The sequence below is a fragment of the Apodemus sylvaticus genome, chromosome 1, assembly GCF_947179515.1.
Source record: "Apodemus sylvaticus chromosome 1, mApoSyl1.1, whole genome shotgun sequence".
Lineage (NCBI taxonomy): Eukaryota > Metazoa > Chordata > Mammalia > Rodentia > Muridae > Apodemus > Apodemus sylvaticus.
Genome location: NC_067472.1, coordinates 100,850,185 through 100,870,027, shown reverse-complemented (window position 1 = coordinate 100,870,027; position 19,843 = coordinate 100,850,185). Strand labels below are relative to the sequence as shown.

General features: G+C 45.0%; 2 protein-coding genes across 5 annotated transcripts in view; one reads left to right on the top strand and one right to left on the bottom strand.

Annotated features, from left to right (window-relative positions):
* The window catches only part of Fhip1b (FHF complex subunit HOOK interacting protein 1B), a 31,849-nt gene extending 22,357 nt beyond the window's left edge, over positions 1-9,492 (bottom strand). For 3 of the 4 annotated variants that reach the window (XM_052155592.1, XM_052155604.1, XM_052155611.1), the window contains exon 1: positions 9,356-9,492. The gene's annotated coding sequence lies outside the window, so the exon portion shown is untranslated. Of the gene's footprint in view, positions 1-7,574; positions 7,615-9,355 lie in introns of all 4 variants that reach the window. The other variant, XM_052155599.1, reaches the window with a different exon arrangement.
* Positions 9,493-14,280: 4,788 nt separating this feature from the next.
* Positions 14,281-18,257, top strand: Cnga4 (cyclic nucleotide gated channel subunit alpha 4). The gene is made up of 6 exons (XM_052175859.1): positions 14,281-14,342; positions 14,476-14,577; positions 14,745-14,851; positions 15,076-15,721; positions 16,752-17,101; positions 17,608-18,257. The coding sequence occupies exons 1-6, from the start codon at positions 14,281-14,283 to the stop codon at positions 18,066-18,068; spliced, it is 1,728 nt and encodes a 575-aa protein (XP_052031819.1). The 3' UTR covers positions 18,069-18,257.
* Positions 18,258-19,843: the final 1,586 nt, after the last annotated feature.

Sequence of the window (19,843 nt, the reverse complement as noted above, 5' to 3'; positions counted from 1 at the left end):
GTGGATACAAAAAATGTGGTATATCTACACAATGGAGTACTATTCAGCCATTAGAAACAATGAATTCATGAAATTCTTAGGCAAATGGATGGAGCTAGAGAACATCATACTAAGTGAGGTAACCCAGACTCAAAAGGTGAATCATGGTATGCACTCACTAATAAGTGGTTATTAACCTAGAAAACTGGAATACCCAAAACATAATCCACACATCAAATGAGATACAAGAAGAAAGCAGGAGTGGTCCCTGGTTCTGGAAAGACTCAGTGAAACAGTATTTGGCAAAACCAGAACGGGGAACTGGGAAGGGGTGGGAGGGAGGACAGGGGAAGAGAAGGGGGCTTACGGGACTTTCGGGGAGTGGGGGGGGGGGGGCTAGAAAAGGGGAAATCATTTGAAATGTAAATAAATTATATCAAATAAAAAAAAAAGACAAAAAAAAAAAAAAAAAAAAAAAAAAAAAAAAGAATACTTCAGATAGCATTATAAGGTATAGCAAGATGATATCAGTAGACAACTTAAATTTTAAAAGATCTCTTTTTTAAAAAGTAATGGTATAAACTAAAGGAGCAAAAATACCAATTAAAAGCTAAATCTTAGATTCACCTCTATCTAAATTTGTCCTGTGCAGTAAGTATTCATATCTATAATGTATTTGCAAATTATTTATACTATTTCTCTTCTCTTACTGCAGGGAGCCATATCATTCATTCTTTGAAATCCCAGTGCCAGCACAGCATTCAAAGATGTTTGTGAAACACTGGCTCAATATAATTAATAATAGCATATATACATATATATACACATAAACACACACTAAGCTCTGCTCAAAGCATTATTTATTAATATATTCATTTTACAAGTGAGGAAACCAAAGCCCAGAGAGGCTAGACAAACTGCCTCAAATTAGGCAGGTGGCAAACAGCTGGCCTAGAATATAACTGAAGATAATCTGCCTCTGAATTTAAATCAAAGGTAAAAACAGTAAGACCTGGCACATCCGGAGGTGAGCAAGAGAGGTGATTCATGCACCTAACATTGGAGACTTGGGAACACCGTTGATAGTCTTGTATCACATAGAATTGTGCTTTACAAAAGGTGATAAGATCAAGTATAGTACACACCTAAAAAGCCAGCACTCATACTAAAGCAGGAAGACAAAGGCCAGCCTGAGCTACATAGCAGGTCCCCAACTAGCCCAAATGAAAATATCATCCCTCTAAGTCAGAGGGAAAACAACAAGATGGAAGAAGAGGGGGAGACAAAAAGAAGGACAGACAACAGTTTTAAGCATGTTAAATTTTGACACACTTAAAGAATACTTCAAATATCCAGAAAATGGGCTAAGAATATAGCCTCGTTGGTAGAATACTTTGTCCAACATGCACAAAGCCCTAGATTTAATCCCCAGCACCACATAAACCAGGAATGATGGTGCACACCTACAATTCTAGCACTTGGGAGGTGAAGAAAGGCAGGACAGAAGTCCTAGATAATCTTCAACTACAAAATGAGCTTAAAAACCAATCTGGTCTGTAAGACTGGCATAAATAAATAAATAAATAAATAAATAATTTAAAAAAAGAAAAATAGCATACTTAAGTTCAGAGTGAAATTAAACAATTAAACTAGAGCTATACAATTCAGGAGTTGCCAGTCCATAAGTGATCAATGAGACTGCGAATGGTTATCATGGAAGAAGCTAAATGCAAAATCTTAAAAAAAAAAAAAAAAAAACACCAGGACTTAGGAAAGCAGAGTGTGGTATCTGAATGAAAATGGTCTCTACAGGCTCATAGGGAATGACACTACTAAGAAAGCTTGGCCTTGTTGGAGTACATGCAGCCTTGTTGTTACTGGGATTGAGCTTTGAGATTTCCAATGCTCAAGCCAGGCCAGGTCCAGTGTGTCTCTCTTCCTGCTGTCTGCCAATCCAGATATAAAACTTCCAGTCTGAGGTCCTTATCTGCCGGTACACCATGACCATAATATACTAAACCTCTAAACCTGTAAGCCAACCCCAATTAAATGTTTTTCTTTATAAAAGTTGCCACGATCATGGTGCCTCTTCACAACAAAAACCTAAACTAATACACAAAGAGAATTCATTGACAAAGATTTAGCAAGATGAAATCTGCATTCCTATAATCCCAGCACTTGAGAAGCTGAGGGGGGAAAATTGCCAGTTTGAGGTTAGCCTGAGTTATTTAACAAGGTAATTTCTCCAAAAAAAGAAGAAAGAGAAAGAAAGGAAGGAAGGAAGGAAGGAAGGAAGGAAGGAAGGAAGGAAGGAAGGAAGGAAGGAAGGAAGGAAGGAAGGAAAGAAGGAAAGAAGGAAAGAAGGAAAGAAGGAAAGAAGGAAAGAAGGAAAGAAGGAAAGAAGGAAAGAAGGAAAGAAGGAAAGAAGGAAAGAAGGGAAAGGAAAGGAAAAAAGAAAGATAAAAATGCCAGGCCTGGTGGTATATGCCTTTAATCCCAGCACTTAGGAAGCAGAGGTCTGTGAGTTCAAAGCCAGCTAGGACTATCTACATGGAGAGTTCCAGACCAGCCAGGGGTACGTAGTAAAACTGCCCCTCCAAAAACAACACACACATATATATATCCATTCACACCCCCAATAAAGACAGTGAAGGCAGTCAGAAATTAGAGACATCAAAGAAATAATGATCTAGAAACCAAGGAATGAATGTTCCAAGAGCCTGGAGATTGCCCGTAATCCCATAAAGAGAACAAGTAGAATGAAGATGAAAAACTGTCCACTGGTTTTACTGATTTTTTTATATAATCTTTGAAAAATAGTTAAAAAATGAGAGTCAAAGTATAAAATATACTTTAACAAAATTCAGTGACACAGAGAAGGATGAAAACAAGACCATTTGTGTAGAAAAAATGAAGAGGTGGGAGTCAAGAGTTCATATGGTTCAGAACTGAATGCTGCTGGCTCAGTCCTAGGAAGCTGAAACAGGAAAATCACAATGAGTTCCAAGCCAGCCCTAAAGTGTCATCTGAGAAAATAAGTCTGAAGAAAAGAAAAAGTTAATATGGATAAATAAGTTAGAAATAGCAGACAAAAATAAGGAATACAATATCTAAGAAAAAAAGAGCATATACCTTTTTGAAAGAAAGCAAGACAGCAGTACAGGATGAGTGCCCACCTCAAGTAAATATAAATGCAAGGACAGAGGGAAGCATCTACCACCTCACCACCACCCCCATCCTCCATACCCCACCCTACCACCCCAGCCTCAGCCTGCCCCTCCCCTCACTCAGAAGACTAACAGTAAGGGAGAAAGAAATGAGAAAGTAGAGCCACAGGAGGGATACTCACTCTTTCATACGCAGCATCCTATAAACCAACCACTGCACACGCTAGTGACTAAGAACAAAAAGGATCCACTGGAAAAAGTACTTACTCATAGTCCCAAGGATTTGGGGTCCTAGGCAGGCACAGACTGAGAAACACAAAGCCCACAGTTAAAGAATAAAAACTCTTCCCTCTTAACTGCTATTAGCCTTTGATACTATATCAGCTTCTGCTGATTTCTTTAATCACTGCCTATACCTTTGTAAATACAGTCCCATTATTAATTAAATTCTTATGAAACCCAGCCTGAGCCATCTGCCACCTGCCACCTGCCAAGGAACTTGACTGATACAAGAATATCACTGTTTACAGAGTATGCTCTACAACATATCTCATTTGAGGACTGAAAACAAACAGAAGCCTTATGCTTGGAAAAGAATAACACAAATAGTAGGTAAGGCTTGAGCTCTGAAAGTCCTCAAACAAAAGTCTAAATCTCAGTGTACCATCTTTCTACTGTGTGATATTAAATAAATCACAAATCGCGACTTGTTTCCTTGTCAAAAAAGTCCTAACAAAGTAACTATTCCTTTTAAGAAGTAAATGAGAAGGGCAGTGGTGGTGCACGCCTTTAATCCCAGCACTTGGGAGGCAGAGGCAGGTGGATTTCTGAGTTCGAGGCCAGCCTGGTCTACAGAGTGAGTTCTAGGACAGTCAGGACTATACAGAGAAACCCTGTCTCGAAAATCGAAAGAGAGAGAGAGGGGGGGGAGGAGAGAGAGAGAGAGAGAGAGAGAGAGAGAGAGAGAGAGAGAGAGAGAAGAAAGAAAGAAAGAAAGAAAGAAAGAAAGAAAGAAAGAAAGAAAGAAAGAAAGAAAGAAAGAAGGAAGGAAGGAAGAAAAGAAAAGGAAAGGAAAAAAGAGAAAAGAGAAAAGAAAAGGAAAAAAGAGAAAAGAAAAGAAAAGGAAAAAAAGAGAAAAGAGAAAGAGAGGAGGAAGGAAGGAGGGAAAGAGGGGGGAGGGAGGGAGGGAGGGAGGGAGGGAGGGAGGGAGGGAGAAGGAAAGGAAGGAAGGAAGGAAGGAAGGAAGGAAGGAAGGAAGGAAGGAAGGAAGGAAGGAAGGAAAGTAAATGAGGTAACAGCACTCCTGGCAAAAAGCAACTCCTCTGTAAACTGTTTCTTCACTCTTTTCCTTTCTGGTCCTGTATGACAGGGTGCTCACACCTCTGAGATAAGAGGTCTAACCTACTCTAAAGTACAACCTGCACTCTCAAGCCTCAGGAAGCTCAGCAAAATTAGCCTTTCATGTGTCTAAAACAAAACCCTTCCAGGTGTTGGGAGATTAACAACCCACTTCTATCATGCAATATCTGGGATACCCAGTCTTCCTCCCCTCCTTAACCATCACAAAGCACCCTTTTCTCACTACCTCCTGTGGGCCTTGGACAAGAATCACATAAAATCAGCATCTCAGAAGTCAAAACTGAACACTTAATCTTGGCCCTGTTGAGGTGATGGAAAAAAAAAAAAAGGTTAAAAAGGTCTTTCCTTGGTATTCCTAGCACCTATTTAAACTCCTGGCAAAGAGGCAGAACCGCCATGTAGTCATGATGCCCTTTGTCCCACAGCAAAGTCCAAAGAAAGATTCCTCTGTCTTCCCTGATTTATCTTCAGGCTAAACCACAGGTGAATAGGGAAGAAGTTGATTTTTCAGATCTACACACAGCCAGAGTCAGTCACTCACCTCAGAGTCCAAAAGACAATACAGCTTTATAGGCCCCCACAGCAAAAGGTGTCGATCAACCTTAAAACAGCAGAAACAGGAAGTGGCTCAGTTTCAGCCTCTAGTAAGAACCTTTGCCCTGGGAGAGGCAAAGAGAAAGAAGCAGGAAGGGATAGATATATAACTTTAACAGACAAGGAAAGACCAAATGACCTTCCGAGAACAAACCTTTTCCTAAGAAACATTACTGGCATAAGGCTGTTGCCCCAAACACGGAAAGTGGAAATACCTGATTAAACCTGTAGAAAATGGGGGGGGGGGGGGTTGAGGGGGGTTGGGGGGGTCTCAATAGTCTTTCTGGAGCTCAATTCCCACATACCAGCCCTGCTTTTCAATGTCTCAGACAAATGGGCTTTCAGGATACAGCCCACCTCGCCCCATACTACCTGGGCCTCTTACAGGTAGGTATCTCTTCATCTCAGTGGATTCTCACAAGGCACAAAGTGAACTGCTAGCACACAGTGACTGTCTTTACAACAGTGAACTCCTCAGTGTCACACATGGTTATCTCTACACCTGTTATTTGAGGGTGACAAAGAGGAAGTCAAAGACTGGGTGAAATTGATCCTAAGTAAAAAAAGTTCACTGGGCAGAGAAGAAAAGATGTTCCTAGAAGAGGAAGCAACTTTTACAAAGATTCCAAGGCTAAAAAAGTAACATGTTTGTTAGAGAACTGTGAACAATTTATTCAAGCTAGAACACCGAGGAAGGAGCGGTAACAGACAAGGCATGTCGAGGTGAGCTGAGGCCAGATTAAGGAAATTGGATGTTGTCCTACAGGCTACAAAGAGCCAACTTTTTAAAGCATAGCTCCATGATCGAATCTGTATTTTTAGAAAGATCATTCTAGGAATAGGCAAGAAAAGATCAACTTTTAAAGCAACAGACTTTAAAAAAAAATAAATAAATAAGCACCAAGGAGCTGAGGACTCAGGCAAAAGTTAGTGATAATGTGGCAATGGAGATTAACAGAGGGAAAGTATTAGTCTTCTTAGTGACTGACCAAATTTAGGAGGTAAAGGAGCAGAAAGAATAGAGGATGACACCAAAGTCATCCTCTGGATTCATGTAAGGGCAGATGGTTGCAAAAGATGGGTCTTTGGGGCAAAAAGAATAAATTTTGTTTCAGGCATGTTATTTCAAAGATCACTGTGGAGAATTGTGCATAAGTGCATATGTATATTTAGAACACAGACTAAGACAGATATAGAGAAATAATCACATTATTCTGATTTTATATATATATATTTTTTTTCATTCTCCCTTTAAACTAAAACTCTTTTTCTCCCCTAATCAGAAAGAAAATTCCATGCAACTTTATAGGACCACAACTTAATTCTATTGTTATCTTATGGGACTGAACTTACAACAAGAATTTGTTTAAAGAATAAATGAATGAATTTGTTTTCCTAGCCCTTACTAAGAGTGCACACACCACCACAAAAATGTTTCTGTCACTACAGCATCCTCATCCATGTTTCATCCTCTCAGGCCTACCATTCGTCTGTATATCGGAAGTTAAAATCCATTTTAATGATTATGTTACTGTGGCAACAAAAAGTTTAGTATAGCAAACAAAAAGCTTTCTAAATTCTGTGCCTTCTCTAATACAACCAAGAATTTAGAGAGATCCTAAGAATGCTCTAACATGCCAACCATAGTCATGAACACCTTTTATCCCAGCACTTGGAAGGCAGATGCAGGCAGATCTCTGTGGCCAGCCAAGCAAGACAGTAAGACCTCATCTTTGCAGGGGCAGGGGGGAGCCAAAAAAAGGGGGGGAGTGGGGGAGGGACAGGGAATGATAGAAAGAAATCCTCTAACATATGATTAACATAATTATCAATAATATGCACCCAATACTATACTACCTTTTCCATGACATTGATACAATAGTAAACAAAGTCCTTATCCTTATGACATGCTTACTCCCCTTAATTTTTGTTAGTAGAACAATTGCAAACCATAAAGAAATAGTTCTTGCACGTATGAGGTCCTCTATTTCATCACTTTTTCAATACAGGATGTGCTGTGCCCTTTACCCATAGTGCCTTTACTTTCTATTACAAATCTTCCTCCTTCTAGTCACTAGCACTATGAAGTTGCCAAACTGACTCGTTTCGTCACTCTATCCCTGTGAACTGCTAGCTTCTGAATCTGATTCCTCATCTCTAAAATTCCTTCCTTTGCCACCTACTTCACAAGGTATCAACATAATGTCAGCAAATTTTGAGGTTGCTATATAAAGCATGTCACTTTGATTTTATAAGGAATTAATAATATGTAAGTATGCATGCTATTCAGATATTTGAAATTACATAAAATTACTATATATGTACATGGTTCTTCAACCTAAAAGACACACACACATACACATATACATACACATACACCCCACTATCATTCTAAATGTCAGGATTTCATAAACCAGTAGAAATATATATTTTAAAAAAGGTCATCAACTCTTTAATGAATTTCTTTAAACCTACCATGTACTTCACTATTTCTTCAGTGAAGAGCAAAGAGCACCTTAACACCAAAAAAGAACAATAATATTAGAATAAGTTAACCCTGCCCCTCTTTCCGTTGGGATCAAACTTATGGTCTTAAACATGGAAGGGCACTCTCCCACTGAGCCACTCCCCCAAGATATAACTTTATCTTTAGTTCTTTCATCCTATTTTATACAGATGAACACTGCCATGGACTGGATCACCAGCTCAGTGTTTAGAGACCACTACTACAACCTGTTATGCTTGTCGGTCCTAAAAAGTTCTGATTGTCTGGCCAGGCATATCATTATGAAGAAGGTGTCTTTAGCTTCCAGAGAGAAGAAATGCAAATATATCACAGACCTCTTTGGTCTCCAGAAAGAAGAAAATATATCACATGATAAAATAACTAGCTCTGAAGCTGAGATTCTTTAATAGAATATAAACTAAGGCTGCCTCAAATTCTCAAGGGATAGTCTTCATAAGAAAGACATAAATATTTGTTATGGTTAAGAGGTTCAAGATTCCTCAACTACATAGCAGTAGTTGTCTGCTCTCAGTAGAGACGATCCAGCGACGTGAAAATGGCCATATCACTGAGTGAGACTAACTTCCCCAAATTCATGTCTGTGTGGGTAAGGAGATGGCCTTGTAAAATACAAATAAAATGAACTTAATTACAGGGTACAAAGGGAAAGAGGAGCTGTAAAAGAAGAGAGAAAACTGTACAGGTGTCAAAGTGTTTGGCATCTTGATTTCACAAATATGCACATATGTCAAAACAAGTACATTTAAACTATAAGCAGTTTATTGTACAAAAATTTACCTCCACAAAGCCATGGGGTTTTTTTTTGTTCCTGCTTTTCAAACTCCTAAGAGCAAACCTATATACAGCACTGCATATGACAAGCCATGTGACTTCCATGAAAGCAACTGACAGTCCAATACAGATGACAGCAATAGGTAAGGAGGAATGCAGTAAGGGTGTCCAGAAGTAGTTCTATCTCTCCACCTCTCCAAAAAAACAAGCAAACAAACAAACAAACCTTCATGAGGGTCTCATCTTAAAGTCTGCCTTACAAAAGCAGAACCTGAGGAAACTGTGGTTCCATTATTACTCTGTGGATGACTAAACCTCAAACATTTTCATTATCACAGTTATTGTCGCTCATGATGCTGTTTTGTGTGTGGTGTTTTGGGTTTGTTGCTGTGGTGGTTGTGGGTTCCCCCCACACACTCTCTAAAATATCTATGGGCGCAGGACGGCCAAGCGCACAACACTTGCACCTGTACTCTGCTTGATCTGAAACTATTGCTCTCCCTGGGCAGGACACCCAAGGAGGCCCCACAACCTGCCTCCTCTCTCATCCAAGTCTCACAACCCTCAACCCCCCTTTCCTCCTTTGCCCTGCTTTCAACTCCAACATCAAGGCGCAGCCCTCCCTCGCCGGTTCCCGCCTTGGCCTTTAACTAAAGCTCCCCGTCCTCGCACAGGCCTTACCCCCTCCACTCTTGTCCCAGGACGCCCCTCACCTTTCCAAGCTCTGCGAACCCACACCCTCTGCAAACGGTGGCCATGAGTTCCTTCAACTGGGCCCTTCAGACCTGCGCCCAGGATCTCCTCTAGCCGGCTTCTTCCTGGTCCGCGGCACCTAGGCTGTCCCCTGCCCCCTACCTCAGACGTTCGCAGCCCCTCACCACCTGCCAACCCTTCACCCTGTCCCTTCAACGCCAGCAATTCCCAAACCCGGTGCCGTCATCCCGAATCCCCTCGGCACCTTGCGCCTCTGCGCGCGCCGCGACCCACGCGTCTCTTTCGCTTGCACCACGCCGCCCTGCCCAGGCCTGTCGGCGGCCGGGCTAGGTGAGTTCAGGCCGCCGCCATCGCTCCCCAGGCGAACCAACCGCGCCCCGCCCCGCGCCACACGCAGCCCGCGCCCCCGCGCACCTCACGCAACCGCCCAGTGACGCACGGCTGGGCAGCGGCGTGCCAGCTCATTGGCCCGGCCAGGTCCCAGCCAGAGCGTCGACGCTCGTTTCCTAGCAACGGCCGAGCGCAGGGGCGGAGTCTCCGTCCGCATTCCAAGAAAGGAGCGGCTCCACACTCTCAGGCCCCGCCCCTTCGTCCCGCAGACTCCGCCCCTCTGAGGATTCCTGCATTTCATAGGGGACGATTGAGAAGAGGCGGAAGCCTGAGGGGCAAGGGCGGGGCCAGAGGAGAAGAATTGGAACCAGAGGGCAGGAGGATGCTCTAAGGGAGGGACTAGCTTCTGAGGCCAGGAAAGACTAGGCTTTAGAAGGCGCCAGCAAGATAGAAGGCGAGGACGAGGGGGCGGGAATACAGGCCCTGGGCGGTGCTTATAGCGTCAAGTGGGCAGGGCTTTTCCTGAAGGATAGGCCAAGGGCCAGTCTGTGGGCAGGGCTCGGGACCAGACTGGTTACCACCAAGCTAGTTTGTTTCCACCAGACTTGTGCCTGCAGGTTAGAGTCCACCTTCCTACCCGCGAAGACCGCCTCTTCCTGGCTCTCCCGAAGCTTCCGTGACCTCGTGGAATGAGGAATAAATTCCTGTATGGCAGCCTGGTTTGCTGAACCTGTCTCAGAATGAGGGCTGTAAAAGGAAAAGCATCTAGAAGCAGTACTTATCATGATTCCTGTGCATAGAGGATCAAAGAGCTCTCTCTTCCAGGAGGAATGCTGGCTGAAACAAGAGTGAAAAACACTAAGAGAATTAGCAGTTTCCGATAAAATCTGTAGTTGGAAGTATTCTATCAGTGATACCTGATTGTGATCATTCTGTGGTTACATAAGATGATGGGTGACGGGAACATGGGTAAGGAGTTTACAATTTTGTGTGCTGTTTTGTGACTTTTCTGTGAGCCTAAAATTGGTCTAAATTAAAAGCATTCAAAAAGAAGAAAGAAATTGAAATTTCACCCTAAAGAATAAGCTATACTAAGGCAAGGCAGAATGAATGGTCAAGACCCAAAGAGCATCAGTACAGTGTGTCTGGAGCTGGGAGAATGCAAAGCAAAGATCAGATGTGAATGAAAACAGAATATATAAAACACTTCAGGACTAGTTGACCATTTTAGTTTATATTGTATTCTTGGAATAATAGATAAAATTTTATACATAGTCAGGTGGACAGGTCACCTTTGCAAATGGTCATTCAAAAGAAAAACCCAAAATGGGATCATAAGAATATAGAAAGGGGAGTTCGTGGACACTGGAAGGGTTTGAGAATTAGGTAACTGTAAAAGAGAAGGAGAAGAATTAAATATTGATACCCTATACAAATTAAAAACAAAGGGAACTGGAAAGATACCATCATGGTTAAAGCACTGCCTGAGCAACTGTGACAGTCAGAGTTCAAATTCCCCAGAAGCTACATAAATACCAGGTGGCTGTGGTGAATCCACCTGAGTCTGGCCTTGGAAAGTAACTCTGTTTTATTGAGAGAACCTGTCTCACTAAATCAGATGGAAGAACAAATCAGTGCGATTCCTTCTGTCAGTCTCAGGCCTCCACATGCACATACATGTGAACACATACACACACACACACACACATGCTCACACACACCACTCAAGGGCATACTCACAAATTTCCAGAGCTGGAGGCATTGTGATGAGAGGTAGGAGTAGCAGTGACTAGAAAGGAGAAGAGTGACTCCTCAAGCTTACAGTGGTTCTGCTTCTTGATCAGTGCTGAGTGGGGTAAGTTCAATTTGTGAAAATGTAGCAAGCTAAAGATTTCTCTATTACTGTTGTTACAGTGGTAGTGGTAGTTACTATGTTGGATGTATTAGCCAGCTGTCCATCAAATGAGATTAATTACTTTCAAAAAGTTTATCTTGGCTCAGAAATTTCTGCCCATGGTTGCCTCTGGAACTGTGGTGAGGAAGCAGATGATGCCACATAGTGTATAGCAGAGGAGGCTGTTACTTCGTGCCATCCTGGAAGTAAAGAATGAGATAGAAAAATGTTAGAACCCCAACATTCTTTTCCAGGGCATACCTCACTGGCATGCTGCCTGCCCCTTCCTGATGGTTCTACTGTCCCCCAATTGTGCCAGAAGCTATTGACCAAGACCTCAGCATGTAACCTGTGGGGTACATTTAAGACCCAAGCTGTAGTACTAAGTCACTCCAAATTTGTGGCATAAACCAGAAGGCCTGTTATTCTGTGACTCCAACAAGATGCAGCAGAAGTGGCTTACTTCTATCCCATGATACCTGGAGCTGCATCTAGGAAGCTCAAATGTGGGAGTGACTTGAGCCATCATTAGAATCATCTAAAGGCTTCTTCAATTGAATGTACAGTGCTGGGCTGGGACAACTGAAAGGCTGAACTCAGCTCAGACTTCTCAAGTCTCTTACAGTGTGATAGAGAGGATCTAAGAGAGCAGGCTCCAGAGAGGCGGTGATCACAATATGCATACCAAGCTTCCCAGAAAGTAGCAACGGCTTTGATGGTCAAACCTTAGATGTCACACACTATCACCCTTAGTATGCTCCAGCAGCTGACAGTCACAAGTGACAAACATAAAAAAAATTTGCAGTCATTTTTTAAAATATCCACTGCATTACATAATGCTAAATATTGGTCCCAGATGTTTGACTGAAAGGACAGAAATGGGTGTTGGGGGGAAAGAGCAGGTGGAGGAAGAGAAAGGCACTGATACAGCGGTGGTTGACTAAGAATGGCCGCCCAGGCCGCTCAGTCACCAGCCAGCGGAACTCTTGACATGATTAGAAAGATTGGAAGGTGTGGCCTCGTTGGAGAAAGTGTGTCTCTAGGGTGGGCTTTGAGGCTTCCAAAGCCCCAGGCTTGCACTGTCACCCCGCCCCTCCAGCCCTGCCTATGGACAGGGGCCTCCTCACATGCCCATAGATGTAGCTCTCAGCTACTTCTCCTGCAACCTACCTGCCATTCCTGCTACCATGCTCCCAGCCATGATGCTGAGGGACCAAACCTCTCAGACGGTAAACAAGCCCCCACTGAATGCTTTCCTTTTTCCTTTTCTGGTTGGTTGTTTGGTTCATTGGTTGGTTAGTTTGTTGGTTTGGTTTGGTATTTTGAAACAGGGTTTCTCTGTCTTGCCCTGGCTGTCCAGGAATTTACTTTGTAGACCAGGCTGGCCTTGAACTCACAAAAATATACCTGCCTCTGCCCCTGCCCCTGTCCCCCTCCTGCCTCCTCCCCCACCCCCGCCCCCCGCCCTGTCCCTGCCCCTGCTCCTGCCCCTGCCTCTCTATCTTCTGAGTCAGTGCTGGGATTAAACCACACTGGGTAAATCATTTCTAAGAGTTGCCCTGGTGATAGACTCTCTTCACAGCCTTAGAACAGTGACTAACACAGTATGACTGTAGAGGTGTCAAAGTGGGATCTAGTATGTTAGTCCTGTACATGACTGAAACTCAAGGGAGTTCATGAGAATTACTAGATAGTAAAGTAATTCTGTGGGGGACCAAGAGCAGCCAGAACACATGTGGAACATGGAAATGAAAGAGATCTAAGAGTTCTAGGAAACACTAACCTAGAAGGAAAGGGCGAAGACACTTATAAAAGTGGCTAAGACATAAAGAGAACAGCCAGGAAATGGTGACATTACAAAAGCTATGTATTAAACATTTTGGAAACATTTCTTAGAAAGGTAGATATTTCTTTCAAGAAACTCCAAAAATATAAATCTGACAGTAACCCATAACTATACAAAACAGTTTACAGGTTCCTGGTTGTCTTTGGAAAAAAATCCAAGTTAATATCATGACTGAGAAAACTCTCCTGACCTGGCTTCTGTCCACCACTCAGCCTCATTCTTCTCACCACCTGCCCTTTCCTGTCCCCTTTTGTTCTAAAAATAAGGGGTGGGGACAGGCTAGCAAGATGGCTCAGCAGGTAAAAGCATGAGCTTAGCACTGGAATTTGCTCTCTAGGTGCACCAACTGACTCCAAAAGTTGCACTCTGACCTCTGACCTCCATAGTAATGGCAGCAGGGACATCAACCTAAGGGGGAGAATTATAGGAAATATGTCTGTTTTGTTATGAAAAGTTCACAAGAAAACTTGAAAGAAGTTGAGGGTCTACAAAATATGTCCAATGGCTGGTGGCATTGGGCATGAGAGAGAATAGGAAAGAAACAAAAGTAACATAAGATGACCACACAGCCCCAAAGGTTGGGTGATATGTATGTAGATAAAGATGTGGCTATGGAAAACACTTCTACGTGAGAGGCATCCCTGTGTCCCTAGAGACTAGTTTAACACATGACACGAAGGAGCTGCTTGGCACTTAACAGTTAAATAACTGGGCCCACAACAGAGACCTGCATAAAATGAAACAGAATTCTAACAGACACTAAGGGCAGGCTTGGGAAAGGTGAAAGAAGAGGCAACAAAAGCGAACCTTCCTTCCCAAGCATCCGCCGCCCACCAACCTCCAGGGACCTCATTAAAGGTGTTTAGCTGGGCAGGTGTAAACCAGCCTTGGCCCTGGGAGACAGCAGAGTGCTAGAGCACCGGTGCCTCCACCCACTCCATACCTGCTAGCTCCAGTCGTGTTGCTAAGAGCTTCAAAGACAGAAAAGACGCAGCTGGAGCCTGGGGCAGCCTCTTCCAGGAAGCCAGGCACTTTCTCAAGCCACCTATAATTGGAGAAGGGCTGGATATTCTACAGGCTAGGACAACACTACAGAAACATGAGCCAGGACAGCAAAGTGAAGACAACAGAGTCCACGCCCACAGCCCCAACCAAAACCAGGTGAGAAGTCTGTTCCTCTGTCTAGGGTCTAATCACCTCACTCTCTGGGGCTTCCTTCTTCCTGGTGTCCTGGTCATAACCCAAGCACTGAATGTCTGGTGGATAAGTGAGAGGAGTCTTTTCTTCCCTACAGGAAGTGGCTGCCCGTCCTAGACCCATCCGGGGATTATTACTACTGGTGGCTGAACACGATGGTCTTTCCAATCATGTATAATCTCATCATCGTTGTGTGCAGGTTTGGTAGGGGTGCTAAATGAGGTTCCTTAAGAGAAGGGCAGGCCTAGAGGGTGGAGCCTAAAGGAGAGGTGTCGGGCTCAGGGTAGAGGACCGAGGGACCTGTCCTGACACCCCAATTACACAGTTAGTGCCTTTAAGCAAATCCCCTCTGCCCCTACCCTGTAGGGCCTGTTTTCCTGACTTGCAGCACAGTTACCTGGTGGCCTGGTTCGTGCTGGACTACACGAGTGACCTGCTGTACCTAGTAGACATCGGGGTACGCTTCCACACAGGTCAGTGAGACCCTAGGACTAACTCCCAGAAACCCCAAGAAAGTGTTAAGAAAGCAGCCACCTCTAGGGCTGCACTATCACATGCCACTGTGTTCGTCAGCACCATAGTGCTCACCCCAGAAACCTGCCTTCATCTTGTCTTCATGCCTGGCCTTGGCATATCCAGCTTGCCCAGCCTATAGCTGACTTACCCATGGTTGACCCTAGCCCGTCTTTCCTCCTAGGATTCCTAGAGCAGGGCATCCTGGTGGTAGACAAAGGCATGATCGCCAGTCGCTATGTCCGCACCTGGAGCTTCCTGTTGGACCTGGCTTCCCTGGTCCCCACTGATGCGGCCTACGTGCAGCTGGGTCCCCACATCCCTACACTCCGGCTAAACCGCTTTCTCCGAGTGCCCCGCCTCTTCGAGGCTTTTGACCGTACAGAGACCCGCACAGCTTATCCAAATGCCTTCCGCATAGCCAAGCTAATGCTCTACATTTTTGTCGTCATCCACTGGAACAGCTGCTTGTACTTCGCCCTGTCCAGGTACCTGGGCTTCGGACGGGATGCATGGGTATACCCAGACCCCGCGCAGCCTGGCTTTGAGCGCTTGCGGCGCCAGTATCTCTACAGCTTCTACTTCTCCACTCTGATCCTGACCACTGTGGGTGACACGCCGCTGCCAGCCCGAGAGGAAGAGTACCTCTTCATGGTGGGTGACTTCCTGCTGGCCGTCATGGGGTTCGCCACCATCATGGGTAGCATGAGCTCTGTCATTTACAACATGAACACTGCAGATGCAGCCTTCTACCCAGACCATGCTCTGGTGAAGAAGTACATGAAGCTGCAGCATGTCAATCGAAAGCTGGAGCGGCGAGTTATTGACTGGTGAGAGACCTGGTTTGGGGGGGGGGGAGGGGACATGCCTTAGGACCCGAGTGCAGTAACTCTGGTCTCACTGCCTTCCAGAGGGTGGCATTCGTTCATGGGTCCACTAGATTAGGCTTAGAAAATGGTGTCTTCTACTGAGGGAATCTGGAAGGGTGTTGCTACTTTGTTTCCAACCCAATTCCCTGGTAAAAGAAAGCTCAACTCAATCAGTTAACAAAACAAGCTATAAACCTAGATTGGGCAGATCTCCGACTACACTACTCTATTCCCATCTATATTATCCCATATAACTTGCAGTTTCTCCAGGCCATGGCCTCTCCTGTCGATCTCCGGGTAGCTCCTCCCCCTCCTCTTTTCCCCCATGGCTCCTCCCTCGACCTCTGCTCCTCCCATTTCCTCCTGCCCAATCATTGGCTCAAGCCTTTATGTGAAAAGTTAAGGTGGGGAGAAGGTTCACAAGGCAACTCCTCATCTGCAGCCCCTCCGAGAAGTGGAATTAGCATCAAAATACAAGCCCAGTGCCCACAACAGAAGGGAAAGAGGGTAGGCAAGAAACAGACAGAGAGAAACTTGTATAAAAAGGTGACACAGAGGCCGGAGAATGAAAGCTGCTACTGACTGAGAAAACTGGGGTGGCTCTGAAAGGAATGGGTGGAGAAGGGAACTCTCCAGCCAGGAGATGGCCAACAGATGGTTGATTATATCATGATAATGCAAACTATGTTCTGAATACAGGAAGTGTCTCAATGTCAGGGAGCTACTACAATGCCTAGCTAAGAAGGTGGAAGTTTGCTGATTAAAGCAACTCAATGTGGAAGTTGTACACTGAGGGTGGGGGTGGAGCCTGATCGGGGCCTCTGCACCTTGGATGAAGTAGAAAAGATCATGTCTGTAACAAAGAAAGGGGCTCCCATTGCTCTTATAAGAAGCCAGTGTGGCTGGATTCTTGGGTAAACTGAGTCCTGATGAGTAGGCCGAGGCAGACACACTAGGTTCCAGTGAGGAAATGGCACTGCTTTTCTCCCAGGTACCAGCATCTGCAGATCAACAAGAAGATGACCAATGAGGTAGCCATCTTGCAGCACCTGCCTGAGCGGCTGCGGGCAGAGGTTGCTGTGTCCGTACACCTGTCTACCCTGAGCCGAGTCCAGATCTTCCAGAACTGTGAAGCCAGCCTGCTGGAAGAGCTAGTGCTGAAGCTACAGCCCCAGACCTACTCACCAGGAGAATATGTATGCCGCAAGGGGGACATTGGTCGAGAGATGTACATCATCCGCGAGGGCCAGCTGGCTGTGGTGGCAGACGATGGTGTCACGCAGTACGCTGTGCTTGGCGCAGGACTCTACTTTGGGGAGATCAGTATCATCAACATCAAAGGTAAGTCTCCAAAGGATACTGCTAGGAACAGGGTAGCAGAACCCTGGGGCAAGATGGTACTTTGGAGCATATAGACTAAGGAGATCCGGCCCTTGTCTGAGTTGCTACAGGACTCAGGAGAGAAGCAGGATGTGGATTATCTGTTGCCTGGGAAACAATTGAGGCAAGGTCAGTGGGTGGGATGGATCCTTAAGAAACAAAGCATTCATGTTCCACGGGTACTACTGGAAATGCCAACAGACCAGCTGAACATTACTGGACCCACCATGTTGTTATATAAGTACCCATTAATCGGCTAGCAAGGAAGGTTACTGATAAGCTCAGGGCTTGGTCAGTAGCACATTACTAAATGAAAAAGTAAGTCAGGACAAGTGGCTCAGAAGCACCAATGTGGAGGTTATATCCTGGTTCACCAATGAAATGCGACCTTCCTGTCTCTACTAATTGCTCTGCCCCCCACCCCCACCTTCACCCCCACCCCGTATGTGTCTGCCCTTGGACCACAGGGAACATGTCTGGAAACCGACGAACAGCCAACATCAAGAGCCTAGGTTATTCAGACCTGTTCTGCCTCAGCAAGGAGGATCTGCGGGAGGTGCTGAGTGAGTACCCACAAGCCCAGGCGGTCATGGAGGAGAAGGGCCGTGAAATCTTGCTCAAAATGAATAAGCTGGATGTGAATGCTGAGGCAGCTGAGATCGCCCTGCAGGAGGCCACAGAGTCTCGGCTGAAAGGCCTTGACCAGCAGCTTGATGATCTACAGACCAAGTTTGCTCGCCTCCTGGCGGAGCTGGAGTCCAGCGCCCTGAAGATAGCTTACCGCATTGAAAGGCTGGAGTGGCAGACTCGAGAGTGGCCAGTGCCAGAGGACATGGGTGAGGCTGATGACGAGGCTGAGCCTGGAGAAGGGTCGTCCAAGGATGGAGACGGAAAGGCTGGCCAGGAGGGGCCCTCAGGCATAGAATGACCCTATCCCCACCCTGCGACTCCCAGCCCAAGTAAATCCAGAGTGTTAGGAAAGGCTGCCTATTTTCAAGGTCACAGAAACTTAAGTAAATTGGCCTATAGATGCCTAGCTAGGGATGTAGGTCATAGCATATATTTGTCTCATACGCACTAGCACATGTGCCCATACGCACTAGCACACACACACACACACACACACACACACAGACTCACAGGCTCAGGCTCAAGACTGAGTTCCACATAAAAGGTTCCTGCCTTCTGCACCCTCAAGCATCCTCATAAGCATAACTACTAGAACTTACTCTTGCTTATCCCATGATCATAGAGAACAATGTGATGCACTGGGACTGTTGAGGTAAGCTTTATACATTTAGAGGAGGTCACCAGTATAGGACAAGGACCGAGTTGGAGCTGCGGGGAATGAAGGCTGATATAATTTCTGGATCATGTTCACTCTAGATCACCCCTTCAGCTGCTTCAGAGCATGGCCAGACTTCAGGTCTGAGCTGGGCCCGACGGTATTTTAAAATGAACCTGACGTGTGACTTAGAGTACAGCTAGATAATAAGTGTCATTATCAGGAGACCTTACGAGGGTCACTGCACTTTAAAACATGCAATTATTTTGTGACTTATTAATAAAATGTAAGGTTCATAATGTTGGCACTTGGTTTATCTTGTTTGTCTCTACATTTCCAGGGCCCAAACTGCCTGGTGCGTAGTAGGTGCACACATACACACTTGGTGAGCAGAGCTGAAATATAGAGTGCTGGAAGAAGACAGGTACCAGTTCCTCAAGGGCCTTCTCTACCAACTCTGCCCTCAGATGACAATGAACTAGAATGGGGGCGGGGCACAATGTGAATGGCGTCACCACGTACCATGGACTCAGGGATGTGAGATAAGCTTATTGTCAGCACAGTGTGACAGACACGCTGGACCCCTTGGAGGCGCTGTTAGAGTGGGTGAGTCCTGCCACACCATAGAACCCTCATCTTCAGCAGCACATGTACACTGATACAGGGCCAGCTCCAGTTACTGGGATACAGGAAAATAAGTTTCAAGGTCAGACGTGCATGTTCTTTTGCCCCTGTTCTCTGAGGATGAAAGCCATGATGTCACCTTACGAGTCCTGCAGCGGTGGAGCAGGTCCCATCCCTATGCTTACGGCAGTGCGTTCGCAGTTTGGAACTGTGATGGGTAGTGAGGCTAGAACAGTCTCGAGATTCTGTAATAACAAAAATAAAAGTCAATTCTTTTAGTCAAAAACCAAAACAAAACAAAACAAAAAACAAAACCTCAGTGTGTAACAAGCACCAAGCAAGAAATGTCATTGAAATAGTCATTGGGGTACTGATCGCTTCACCCCCATTCACCATAGGAAATAACTGAAATGCTGCCTTACCTGAACATGAAGCTATTTGAATAGCGGGGTCTGAAACCAAGAATCATCAGAAACCTCTGCCCCATTTTGTTTACAAAAGCTAGGTCTCTTAGGACTTCATCAACAAGTCACTTGGAGGCAAATGTTCCTGTCCATTTACACAGGCTGAGAGGTGAAAGAACAGAAACTTCGGGACCTCAGGGTAGAATATTCCTTAAGACTGATTAAAGGAACAGAAATCATGAAGATTGTGTTAGGTTTTTTTCTTGCTGTAGCATCTTACCACAAACTCCACAGCCTAAAACAGCACCCACTAATTACCTCACAGTTGTGTGACTCAGATCCAGGCTCTGCTCAGAGCCTGCTAAGACTGGGTTCAGATGTCAGTTGGGC